General features: G+C 61.9%; 1 protein-coding gene across 3 annotated transcripts; it reads right to left on the bottom strand.

Annotated features, from left to right (window-relative positions):
• Nucleotides 1–1094: 1094 nt before the first annotated feature.
• Nucleotides 1095–11584, bottom strand: NANOS3 (nanos C2HC-type zinc finger 3). Of its 3 annotated transcripts, none has more exons than XM_081288233.1 (3): nt 10786–11584; nt 3364–3502; nt 1095–1430 (listed from the first exon to the last, which is right to left on the bottom strand). In XM_081288233.1, exons 1-3 carry the CDS (start codon nt 11347–11349, stop codon nt 1363–1365), a joined length of 771 nt encoding a protein of 256 aa, XP_081144359.1. In that variant the 5' UTR covers nt 11350–11584; the 3' UTR covers nt 1095–1362. The 3 variants fall into 3 exon arrangements, with proteins under 3 accessions (XP_081144359.1, XP_081144360.1, XP_081144361.1); XM_081288234.1 differs by having other exon boundaries at nt 1095–1421; XM_081288235.1 differs by lacking the exon at nt 10786–11584 and having other exon boundaries at nt 3364–3905.
• Between the last annotated feature and the right edge of the window lie 1044 nt (nt 11585–12628).

The raw sequence follows: 12628 nt of genomic DNA, 5'->3' as shown, positions 1-12628 counted from the left end.
CCTCTCCCTGTGGTTCCTTGGCCAGGGAGGCCATCCTCCCCGTCCCCCCCTCCACGGTGGCCATGGAGGCCCACTGCAGGAGGGCGCTCTGCACCTGCCAGATGTGCAAGTTCACTCCTGAGCCCTCCCAGGGCCCCTCTGCCCTGCCAGGCCCTGGGTCTCAGCAGCTCAGGTTGGGAGGCCAGCAGTCTACTTGTAGCCACGGGGTGTCATCTCCCCGAATCCCTCACAGGCCCTAGGGTCACTAAGGAGCCCTCCTCTGTGCTCCTCCTCCTTCCCACCACCTCCTCTCCCCTGCAAGTTGGCACCCAGGCCGCTTCCTGGGTGGCCTTAGGTCCCTGTTCCAGTTCCAAAGCCCAGGGCAGAGGAGGCCCTCCAAGTCCAATTCCTGCTCCCACCCCAACTCTGGAGACTGAGCCAAGGCTGGAGCCCCGGCCGGGCCAGTCAGCTGGACCCCACTGCTGCCTCGCCACTGCCCAGCAGGACCCGCGCAGCTGGAGGAGGCAACAGGTGACCCCCAAAGAGTGGCCCCCAGGAGACTAGCTGATCTCCCTCCCACCCTCCAGGCCAAGACCTCCACTGGCCTGATCCCTTCCGAGATACCGCCCCTCTGGCTCTGTGTCCCTGGGCACTGAGCTGTCCAGTATGGTGGCACCATGGCTCCTCAAGAGGGCACCAATGTCAACATTCCCTGAGGGGCTCCTTAGTGAGGGCAAGGGGGGAGGCCTGGCCTAATTGTCTCAGTTCCCCTCTTAAATCTAGCCTCCATCTCTACTAGAAGGGGGAGCCCCCATTTCACATGTCAACGTGGAGAGGTGGTAAGGGAGTGTGACCAAACCAAAAGGACCTGCGCCTGTAAGGAGCAGGTGAGCCATCAGAGATGCCGACCACAACTGCCCCTGCCGCCCACCCACTTCTCAGCCTGAAGCAGCTCACCCCAGCACCCCAGGGCCACCCAAAGTCCAGAGAGCAGTTGGGTGGTGGGGAGCCACAGGGACACTTGGAGCTGATAAGGCAGCCTGGAGAGGACGGGGTGCCGCCAGCCCTCTGGGTCCAGGACTCATCTTAGCAAGAAAGTTCCCGCGACTCCGGGCGGCTGTCCATCCGCTTGCAAACATTTATTGAGCGCCGACTGCCCGCCCCGGGACAGTGCAACAGAGAGCCCCTGGTCCCCGCGGGAGGAGGGAGCTCGGAGGACCAGCCATTTTAACAGTTCCCTCCGCTGCCCCCCAAGCCCTCAAGCCTAGGTTTGGGGAGGGGGCCGGGGTCCTCAGAGGGTCTTCCCTGGAGTCCAGCTGCCACGGAGCCTCCGTCCCCATCCCCGGGAGAAGGCAGCACCCCTGTCCTCCCCGCGCCAGCCTCCTAGGCAGAAGTGGAGGGGCAGCAGGCAGAAGGCGAAGATCCCGAAGACTTCCCGGCACCTTTGGGACCTGGAGGTTAAGAGCGGAGGGGGAGGGGGAGAAGGTCAAGGGCGAGGATGATTCAGTCCTACCGAAGTAACCCCGGCGAGCTGCTGGGCTCCGGCGCCACCTAGGGGCTACTCCTGAGATAGCAGCCCCGTGACATTCCTGGACCAGGGCGGCCCCCGTCCCAGAGCCCGACCCAAAGCTTGGGAGTTCCAGCTCCGGCGATCGTGCTGCCACCTCGTGGCCGCCGGGCTCCGGGGAACTTGGGACAGTATGATGGTCAGGGCTCACCCTCCACACCCAGGGACGGGGGCGGGTTTCCTTTACCCCTCAAATATAAGGAGAAAAAAGGAAGACTCCAAGACTATCATTTCTATGCACCCTCATAGTGCAGCCTCTGCCAGTGGGATCTCATCCAACCCCAGGGGGAGGGCTGGGGATGTGGCTCAGGGGTGGGGCGCAGGCCGGCGTGGGCACGTGGGAGGCCTGGGGTTCCATCTTCAGCAGCAGAAACGAAACAAACAAGAAACCGACCAACAGCCGGGCGCGCCTGTAATCCCAGCAGCTCGGGAGGCTGAGGCAGGAGGATGGCAAGTTCAAAGGCAGCCTCGGCAATTTAGCGAGGTCCTAAGCAACTCAGCAAAACCCTGTCTCTAAATAAAATACGAAAAAGGGGCTGGGGATGTGACTCAGTGGTTAAGCACCCCCAGGTTCAATCGTTGGTACAAAAAAACCCTCAACTAACGAAAAGTCCCAGGGCATAGGATCCGCTCCTGGAGGCGATCTTTCACACCCTGCAGAGCTGGAGGGAGGGGAAGGGTCATGAGTTCCAGCCTCCACCCTCGAGGAGCTCACGGCCATGGGGCCACTGCACCTGCCCTCCTCTGCAAGCCGCTTCCCTGAAGGCATTTCAAGCTGCTAGAAGGGAGTTCTCTTTAAACCCCCAGGAGCTGAGACATTTTGTCACTGCAGCCTGCACAATTCGAGAAAGCCTTGGTCTGGGCGGCAGTTAGAAATACAGGGGTTTGAGCCCCACCCAGACCTAAGGGATGGGGTCTGCGTTTGATGAACAGAGATGGGGAGACCCCACACCCCATGTGGCAAGCTTCAGCTCCAGGAGCTGCTCTCTGCAGCTCAGCTGCACCCTACAAATCCAAAACAAGGCCCCACCTGTTGCCTCCCACCCTCCCCCACCAAGGGCTGTGGGGCACCAACCTGGGCAGGAGTCTAACACACGCCACTCAGACCCGCCCTCCCCCTTCTGTGACTCCCCAGTGCCCAAGCCCAAACCTGACTCCCAAAGACCCCTGGCCCCTCCGCGCGCTCTGCCATCTCTCCACCAATGCAGCCACACCTCAGACACCCTGAACTTCACCAAATCCCTGACGAGCCCCAAGGCCATCTCCCAGCCTTCCAACAAACTGAAACAGGCTGCCCAAGCACTGCCCCGGGAAGCCCTCCAGACCCTCCCAGCTGGGTCGCACCACAGTCAGCATGCAGCTCTAACCACCACCCTACCACCCACCTTGTCCACTGCTGGCCCCTGGCACCAAGCAGGCCAGCACACCATTTGGCCAGAGAATAAACGAACAAGGAAGTGCCTGGGCCATGCAACTTCTAAACCAAGAATTCCACCAAGTGGAGTTAGGGCCCCTGCTGTACCTGCTGGCAGACACCACTGGGTCCCACTACCTCCCTGCCAGGCCACCCCATGCCTGGGAAAGGATGTTATTACCCCGATGGGCCCAGAGAGGGGAGTGACTTGCCCAAGGTCACACAGCAAACCTCAGCTCCCACTGCTCCACTCTGGCAACATTTCTAGGCTGCTCCTCAGCTCTACAGCTGGTGCCCCCTCCACCGGTGGTGGGTGCTGTGGTTAATCCCCCACTGGGTTCAACTATGAGCCCACGATGGGTTCCCCCCCACCCCCGTCCCTCCACATCATGCCCCCAGCCACCTGCTGCTGCTGCTGCTGCTGCGCCCGCTGCTCCTCCTCCTCGGCGGTGGCCAGCGTCCTGGGTTCTCGCTTTGTCAGGCCGGGCCAGCCTCTTGCCCGCTGAGTTTCGGGTGGTGTAACTGTAGACAGAGGTGTAGCCCTGGCCGGTGAGTGGACAGAAGCGTCGGGTGTGGGCGCGCTCCCGCGTGGCACCACACTGGGGACACACGTAGTCACGCAGTATGGGGCACAGCACCCTGCCTGCCTCGTCCTTCAGCACGTGAGACTGGTAGATGGCCCGGGACTCGCCGTTGTGTTTGCAGAAGGAGCAGAGGCGTTCAGGAGCTGGTGAGGATTCTGGTGAGTTAGGTTTCTGGCTCTCTGGTCCTGGTGTTGGCTCTGGCTGGGGGTCCAGCCTGGCCTTGGGCTCCTCTTCCCCACGCAGAGCCCCAACCAGACGTGCCAAACCCAGGTAATCCGTCCACAGGTCGAAGGTCCCCATAGCTGGGCAATGTGTACCAGGCAAAGAAAAAACCCAAAAAACCCTGCCCAGCCCCAAGCTCTCTGGCTGCCCCTTCCTCACCGCCCCTCCCTCCTCTCTGGAGCCTAGGAGTCTGAGCAGGGTTCTCTCCTTTTACCTCCAAGGGAGTGTGAAGGGGAGGAGCAGACTGGGGGAGGTTCCCTATGGTCAACACCCCCTTAATGTACCTGCCGAGGGGATGGGGGGGCTGGACACAGGCTGCAGGGGGCATTGGATCCAGGGTTGCCACCCCCACACTCCCTAGGGGGCCGCCCCTGGTGTGGGTGATGAAGGTGGGCTGAGAACCGGAGCCCGAGCAACAGTAACTTAGTAATTTTCTTTCTTCCTTCCCGGGGGCTGGGGAATGGGCCAGGTGCCCCCAGCTTGAGGATGTGGCCACAGTGTGCTCTCTGGAAGGAGGCTGCCCCCCCCCACTCATGGAATGAAGCTAGGGCCAGACCCCCAAGCTCCGGCCTCCCTCGGGGGTTTTCACACCCTTTGTGTCTGGAGCACCCCCTAGAATGTCTGGCGTTGCCCAGAGGGGTTATTCATGAAGGCTCCAAAGCCTCTTCCTCCCTCCCTGCCTGCAGCAGAGACAAAGCACTCTGGGGTGGGGAGGGCAGGGGCCAGGGTGGGCTAATGCTGTGACCCCCCCCACTTGCCTGCTCCAGATCGCCCCTCCCCATCAAGGGAGAGGCCAGCCAGGAGTTATCAGCTGGCAGACTCCCAGGAGCCAGGCACCACAAAGTAGGGGTCTAAGGAAGGACACTGGGCTCAGAGGGTACAGACCAGAGCCCGGAACTCAGCCACTGGGAGGTGTGCGCCCCGCCCACCAACAGAACCCACCTGCCCCTTTCAGAAATGGGCTTCAGTGGCCTGGCCTCTGGCCTCAGCTCCCAGGGCTGATTCCCCAAGTCTGGGTCCCTCAAAATCAGACCCTCCTCCCTGAGGGCTGGGGTCTGGGCAGGCTGAAGGGTTTTGGAGGCAGAGCATGCCCTGTCCCCTTCCGGTCCCGCTTAGGCTGTGTGTGGCCCAGCCACAGTGACATTCATCCCCCGGTGGGTCTGGTCTCGGTCCTCACAACCCACCGACAACAATGAATGTTGATTGTGACCTTCGCTGTGGCCTAAGTCTGTGTCCTCAGACTGGATGGGGGCTCCCCCGGATCTGGTCTGGAGGGTGGGGGTCATGACAGGAGGACGGCAGTTCCAGGTCTCGGGGTCCACTCAACGGTCGATGGTTTGCCTGAGCTGCCCAAACTCACCGACAGGTTGAATGTTCCCCCAAACCCTTGGCAAATTCTCAGGGACCTGGAGTGGGGTTGGGGGCAGGAGGTCAGGTAGAGTGATGGGGGGGAGGGGAAGGAAGTGGGGGGTCCCCTTGACTCTCATTACATCAGCAAACAGTTATTAGGTGCCAACTGTCCGCTCTTGCCTCTGGGACAAGTGGGGACATATTTCAATAATAACAGTGAGTGCGTGTGTGGCCTTTGTCACGCAATCCGGTGGTGAGGGGCTGTGCTCACTTCTGCACTTCATGGGGGGGGTAGGGATGAGCCAAACAGCCCTGAGAGGCAGAGGTGACCCCCGTTTGTCATTTGGGGGGACTGAGGCCCAAGGGCACTAAGAAACTTAAAGAGGTAGTCAGGATTCCAAGTGGCCCCAGGAAGTCTGGCAGCTGGGCTGTTCTGGTCCCTGGGGACAGGGATGGGAGAAGACATAAACAAGCCGTTTTCATACAATGCAATGCCTTCTGTGAATCCCTGTGCAATGGGGGTAAACAAGACTTTTTAATACAATGTAGTCCTTTCCCCAGCTTCACCTGCTGGGCAACACTGTTTATGTTGCAGCGCCCCTACCTCCCAAGTCACAGCGCTCTCAGGAGGTGGGAGGTGGGATGCTAGCGAGTCCCCAGGACAAGGCAGAAGCCTGAGGACCAGAGAGGGCACCCCCCCTCCCCCTGCACAGCCTCAGAGCATCCGAAACTAGATCCTTCTGGAATCAGGGCCCAGGTGGGTCCCTGTGCTGTGGGGTGGCCAGTAACCTTCCAAAGAAGAGGACTCCAAAACAGGCTGCCGGGCCCCCTCCCTGCTTCCTCATGCTAAAAGGACTCCTTATCCCTCCCTCCAGGGGCCCAGGCCACCAGGGCACCTCTCCAGTCATGCAGTGACCAGGGAGAGAGGTGGCTGCCACCCCCAACCCCCCCCCACTTTTTTGGGGACTCCTGCAGACAACCTGAGGAGGAGCATCCAGATTTCCTCGGCGCTGCTGCCTTACTGAGGGGAATAAGGGTTCCAGAGGATCCTTCTGGAGTAATCCCAAGGCAGAGTAGGAACCCCAAGTGTGTGTGTTTGGGTGAACCCCACAAAAAGCCTTGGGGAGGGGGCAGAAGCAGCCCTGCCCAGCCTTTCCAGGACCAGCTGAGAGAACCCTACCCAAACCCGACCCCCAAGACCCCTCCCCAGGACCCACACAAGCCCACCCACTGTGCCGTGCTGTGGCCCACGCCTGGAATCCCAGCGACTAGGGAGGCCGAGGCAGGAGGATTGCAAGTTCAAAGCCAGTCTCAGTAACTTCATGAGGCCCCATCCCTAAATACAGAAAAAGGGCTGGGATGTGCCCCACCATTCAGTCGGGTACAAAGAGAAAAAGGAGAAAGCCCGCCCACTCATTCCCCTGGGGACTCCTCTCAAGTCCTCCTCAATGCCCCCGAAGCCTGCGAGCCCCAGGGCCCGCCCCATCTGGCACCTAAGTGCCGCTCTGGGAACTCCCAAGGCCACCAAGTTCCGCCTCCTTAGAGCCCTCCTCAAAAGGCCGCTTTGCCCTAGGAGTCCCCAAAGCTACTCCCAGGGAGCCCAGTCTCCTCTCAGGTCCCTCGCACTGGGTGCCCCCAAACAGGCCTATGAAGGACCCACCTTGGAGTCCTCCGGCAAACTCGCCCTCATAAGGCACCCCACACTCGCAGCCCCCGCCCAGCCCCGGACAGGCGTCTGGGTCCCACCCGCATCTGCGGCTGGCGAGGCGCCCTGTCCCCGCGGCCCAGGCGCCCACAGGCCCCATTCCAGCGCCAGGCGGGGGTCTGGGGCAAGTGAGTGGCTGCCCTCGGAAGAGACGGAGGGGACAGAGGGGACGCTGGCCTCCCCTGAGGATCGTGGATCTGGGAGTGCCTAGAACGGCCGGGAGGGTGAGTGGTAAGCACAGAGCTACAGTCTAGTGGCAGTGCCGCCCATCAGTCACCCCATTATTAGGAGACGTGCTGTCCCTGGGGAAGATGAGGCTGAGAGCGCAGCACAACTCTAGGGGTCCCTCAAACTTCGTTCTCGACCTTGAGCTGTCATGGGAGGTGCCATCAGGCAAGAGAGGTACTTGGCCACGCGGTGGGGCGGCTCTAGAAGACTCTCCTTTTCCTTCTTGGAGACCTAATTGCTTCCTTAGAAGGCTTTGACCTTGGCCTGCCAAGTGGGGAGGTCCCCGCAAGGGTCTCTTCAAGGCGGGCAAGGATGTGGGGGCCCTGTCTGGGCAGTCAGGAAGGCGGGTGGGCGGGGCCTGGGCGGGGGAGGCCGGGGGAGGGGCGCCGTCGACTGTGCCTCTTTGTCTGCCTGAGGTTGGCCGCGCTGCCCGCGCCTCTCTGCCTCTCTGCCTGGGGTCGCCTGTCTCTTTGTCAGCTGGGGTCTCCTGTTTGGGTCTGACTGTACCCTTCCTGTGCCTGTGTGCGGCTAGGCCTCCTGCCCTGCCTGTCCGCCTGCCAAGGATGTCTGGGTCAGCCTGGGTGCTGCTGGCCCTGACCACCCTCTCCCCTGTCCCCTCTGTCCCAGGTGGCTGTCTGCCTGTAGGCTCCACATCTGGGCTGTGTGGTGTGGAGCCACCCTGGATTGTGAACAGCCCGGTCCCCTCCTCTGGAGCCCGCTGTCCCTATCTGGCCCTCTGGTGGGGCTGACTTTCCGTCCCACATGTTCCCAGGCCTTCCGGGAGGTTGCAGTCAGTCCCTGTCTGCCTTTGAAGTCCCTCAGGGTAGGAGGTGGGAACCAGGCCCTGTCTGGGCAGGGGGCTGAGAGTGGGAGACGTTGTCCTCCACTGGCCAGACTGACACTGGGCCCTATCCCCATCCCCACTGTGAACTCGGGCAGGCAGAACAGCTGGCGGGGGTCTGGGGGTCAGGGTCGGAGGTGAGCCACCCGGGCACAGCCAGATGGGCCAGCCACAGGCGCCGCAGCTCGGCCATCAAGTTACAGGAGGAGGAGGGGTCAGAGGTCAGGGCTTTGGAGCTCCCAGAGGTGTCTGGTGGCCTGTGTGTGTGTGTGTGTCTTTGCATGTGCTCCTGGTGTGTCCCCGCGTGCCTGTGTCACGTTGTATGTATGTGCAGCAGCCTGGGGGGGGAGTGGTCAGGACTTGGAAGACAAAGAGCCCATTATAGGAAATTCAGTAAGAGCCAGAGCCCCAGGGGTCTCCATGAGGTCACCTCCATGGCCCAGGCCCACTAGACTGGCCCGCAGGGGTTCCTCAATGAGGTGACACCTGCGTGGCCTCTTGGTTCCCACCAAGTCCTCCCGTGCTGTCTGCTGGGTTTCCTTTCCAGCTGCAGGGTCTTCAGACAGGGGCCCATCTGTTCTCAGGCCTGAGGGCGGCGGGTAGGTGGGAGCTGGAACTCTTTCCCAGGCCTGCTGGGTTGGAGGCCAGGGCTAGAGGAGGAGAGGATCCCACTGCCCACCTGGGGTGAGGGGTGACGGAGGAGCTGGGCGAATGAGAAATTTAGACATTTTGTTGGGGGTACTGGGCCAGCCCTCGCTGGGTCAGCTGGGGCTCTGTCTGCAGGAACAGGAGAGCATGTGTCTCTGCACCTGTTAACGGGGGTTTCCAGCCTGAGCTACTCTCCTGGGCTATTTTGGGGGTTCCATGGGTGTCTTGAGTCCAGGTGGGCGTGTCCTCTAGTGGGTGGTTGTCTCCCTGCCAGTTGTGTGTGTGTACATCTCTACTCCTGTGGGCTTGTTTGTGTGTGGATGTCAGTGCTCCTGTGGGTGTGTGTCAGGCTAATTGTGTGTAATCACAGGTGGATGTGTGAGCCAGTATATGTGGGTGTCTTAGCATTTGTCAGTGTCATTGTAGTCTGTGTGTCAGGCAATCATGGCTTCCCCCTGACCCTACCCCTCCTACTACAGTGTAGTCCTCTGGGAGGACAGGGATTTTGTTTTCATTCACAGCTGCATCCCTGCCTATGTTAAAACTGCTGGCACATAGTAGATGTTCAATAAACAAGTATTGCGTTGGTGGACATCTAGGATTTCTGCATATCTGTGTCATTCCCTGTGGGTCTGTAGCCAGTATGCATGTGTTATTAACTCTGCATTGGTGCCAGTGCCACTCTAGATGTCCAGGTGCATGATCAAGTGTTGGGGTTGGAGACTATAGGTGTAGGTACCGTGGGGTACAGAGTCATGGTGGGTATCTAAGAGGGTCAGTTTTACTATGGACAACTGTGTCAGTGTGTGCAGCTGTGTTCCTGGGGGCTTTGTTCATGTGTGTGCCAAGACTCCTGTGACCTGCTGTCAGATGCCAGTGTCCCTGCAGGCCTTGTAGGGTCTGAGGGAGGAGCTGAGTCCTTGTGCATCACACCTCTGTGGACATGTCCCAAGTTCTGTGCATAGTGGTGTCTGAGTGTACCATTGTTGGAGCCTTTATGGGTCTGTGGTTGGCACTGTGACTCTGGACGACAGTACACAGGTGACCATGTGACCGTGGGCATGCCTAGGTCTGTGTGTGCAGTAGAGAACCGTGTATCAGGATCATGTGCAGGGCTGAGTCTGTCTACCTCATCGGTGGTGGCTGCACGTGTGGTTTGTTGGTGTTTTGCGGTGCTGGCTGCGGCGCTACATCTCAAGCCCATGGCCACAGGTTTTGGTGTGGCAGTATTTTCACGCATATCAGCCTGTCCCAACCCTCCTGCACACGTGGCAGCTGTTGTGGGTGGCCGTGTATACGCGTGTCATCGGCATGATCTGGGGTGGAAGGAGTACTCATGGGCATAGTGTGTGGCTTTGGGGGTCTTCCTCTAGGGACTTAAGCAGTCTGATTGTGGTGCAGCAAATGTATCTGAGTAGTGGGGGATGGATGGGAAAGAAGTGGGGGAGCCGGGGCGAGGTGGTGGGGGACTTAGCCCTTATCAGCCAATGAGGTATCTTCTCCTTCCCCCACCCTCAGCATGCCCTCCAGGATGAGGTCCCCGTGAAAGGCACCCTGTCGCTTTAAAAGGGCTCCCCGGCAGTGTGACTCGGGGTCATTTTTCCTTTTTCTGGCCAGTTTTGGAGAGCGGGTTCCTGTTAGCAGATCTTTGCCCCCGAGAATACCCTTCGGCCGCCGCCGTTAATGACAGGCCGGCGGGCAGGGGACGCCGGGGGTCCAGCAGGCGGTGCGGCCGCGGCCAGGCCCGAGAGGGGCTCCGGCCGGCTGGGTCCCGCCAGGCCAGCGCAGGCCCTAACGCCCGTGAACTTGGCCGGGGAGGCTTCCCGAGGCGCGGCCGGGCCTCTCGCAGCCCGGGGTTTCCGGAGCTCCGCCCGCCCTGCGCCCCCAAGAACAAAGCTCGCCGCCGGGCCGGGCCTCCAGCGGTCAGGTGCGGGGCGCGGGCGGCGGCGAAGCCCCCGCGACCCCATCTCCGAGCTCGCCCAGGGCGGGCCTCGCTGGCCTCTCCCCGGCGGCCCCGGCTCCCGGAGGCCCGTCCCTTCGGAGGGTCGGCTCCCGGGCGCCCCTTCCCCGCAAGGCCAGCGCGGGCCTCCCCGCCCCCTTCCCAGCCGCAGCAACAATGGAGGGCCGGCCGCAGAGGCCGGGCGCCCGCCCCGGGCCGCCAGCAGGTGCGCTGGGGACCGCCGCCGCGCCCGCCCGCCGCCCCCCGCCCGCGCGTCCCGGCGCCCCCGGCCCCCGGCCCGCGCTCACCTCCTCCGGGCGGCCGCCGCATTGCCCCCTCTTCCTTCCAAAACCCGCCCGGAAAAGCCCCCCGAGCCGAGGCGCTGCACGGGAAATTGCATTTCGGCGGCTCCGGGCCGGGCGGGGGCTCCCCAGGCCGCGGGCGGGGGAGGGGGCGGCGGGGCTCGGCGCCGGCTCGAACCCGCGGCCGCCGCCGCCCGCCCGCCTGTCTGTCTCGGTGACGTGCCCGCGCTCCCCGCCGCCGCCACCCCCCTCCTCCCCGCGCCGCGCCGGGCGGTGGGTCCAGCCGCGGCCGAGCGCGCCCGAGGCCTCCAGCCCGGAGCACCGGGACACACGCGGGGATGCCAAAGCAGCGCCAGGACGCAACTCCCGGGGCCCGCGCGGGGGACACGGGGGCGCAGGCGGGCACCCGCAGGGACCCAGACGCACACAGACCTCAGAGGCGCAGGGGGAGCACACGCGCACAAAGGCACGCGGGCCACAGACAAGGGTGTGCAGGGGCTTCAAGGCACAGACACCCATGGGGGCGGTGACAGGCCACACACATGGGGACACTCGGGAGCATCGGACCATGCCAGACACACAGAACCCTCTTTGGGGGACAGGAGGATATGTTCTTAGAACGGAATATGCATAGGATTCCCCGGGGTACTCAGGGCTCAGACACCACAGCCACACAACCACACAACATATACACAGAAGCCCCCGCCCAACAGGGGCACAGCCTTGGGAAGATCTGACACCCAAAACACCCCGACTCTGATGTTCACATAAAGCCACAACCCCTCCATAGACACACAAGGCATGCGGTTTTGGAGGCACACAGACACAAAGTTCACAGCCACACAAATAGACACACAGCCACACAAATAGACACACAGCCACTCAGGGTCCAATGGGCCAGAGGCAGAAGCACAATGGAATTCATACAACCTGCACCCACAAGACCCCTAGCAGGTCCCCTGTGTCATAGGGGTCCACAAGGACACAGAGAAAATTCAGGGCACCTGGGAACGTGTGTACCTGGGAGCAGCAGGCATAGGCGGGGTGCCCCAGCTGCATCGGGGAGGTGGATGTGCTGCTGCACACAGGCTGCACACAGGCCGGGGCTCCTGGGATCTCCCTGAGGTGTCTGCAGACAGTCCCACACCCTGAGACACACACAGCTACAGTCTCCAGGGCGGGAAACAGACACACGCTGAGGCCCCTGCCAGGTACCTGCACACAGCCCCCCCCCACTCCTCCTACACGCTCGGCCCCTGCCCACGGCTATGGCTGGTGGAAAGAGGCCACAAGGGCTTCCTGGTGGGTTCTGGGCTGAGGGCGGATCCTCCTGGAGCCATGGCGCTGGCTACCTGGCCTTACTCCTCCTTTTCCTTTACCCCCCCACCGTCCCCCACAGTCCTGCCTCAGTTTCTTCTAGACAGGTCTCCATTGACACTCTTGCATATAGAAAGCCACACCTTAGCTGCCCCAGGAGGGTGGATGTCCCCAGAAATGAGTGCGGTCTGGCCCTACTCCATACCCAACGCCCGCCCCCACCAGGACAACTCCCTGAGGTCAGGGGGCTGCCCAACTTTATTTGAGACTCTCTTTCCCAGTGCTGGGAAGACATCATCTCCAACTTTTCCCAGTTTGCCCGTGAAAGGAATACTGCCCTTTTTATAGACAGACCACTGAGGCCCAGAGATGGCAGCCCCTTGGCCAAGGGAGGCCAACCTGTCAGCCCTGCGCTGAGATTCTGTAGGCCTTTGCTGACCTCTTCAGGGATGGGCGGGCCCTCCTGCCTGCTGAATTTCCCCTAGCTGCCAGCAGGGGGCGGCAGACTCCGGAGCCCTGGGTGCTGTGGGGC

Source organism: Spermophilus citellus (genome assembly GCF_964194105.1).
Source record: "Spermophilus citellus genome assembly, chromosome: 3".
Classification (NCBI taxonomy): Eukaryota; Metazoa; Chordata; class Mammalia; order Rodentia; family Sciuridae; genus Spermophilus; species Spermophilus citellus.
This window is presented reverse-complemented; position numbering and strand designations above follow the sequence as displayed.

Coding starts and splice junctions, on each gene's coding strand:
- NANOS3 (XM_081288233.1), bottom strand. CDS start 11,349: ATGGTCCGATGCTCCCGAGTGTCCCCATGTGTGTGGCCTGTCACCGCC. Junction 3,503..10,785: donor GCGGCGGCCGCCCGGAGGAG/GTGAGCGCGGGC, acceptor CTCACCGGCCAG/GGCTACACCTCTGTCTACAG. Junction 1,431..3,363: donor AGCAGCAGCAGCAGCAGCAG/GTGGCTGGGGGC, acceptor CTTAACCTCCAG/GTCCCAAAGGTGCCGGGAAG.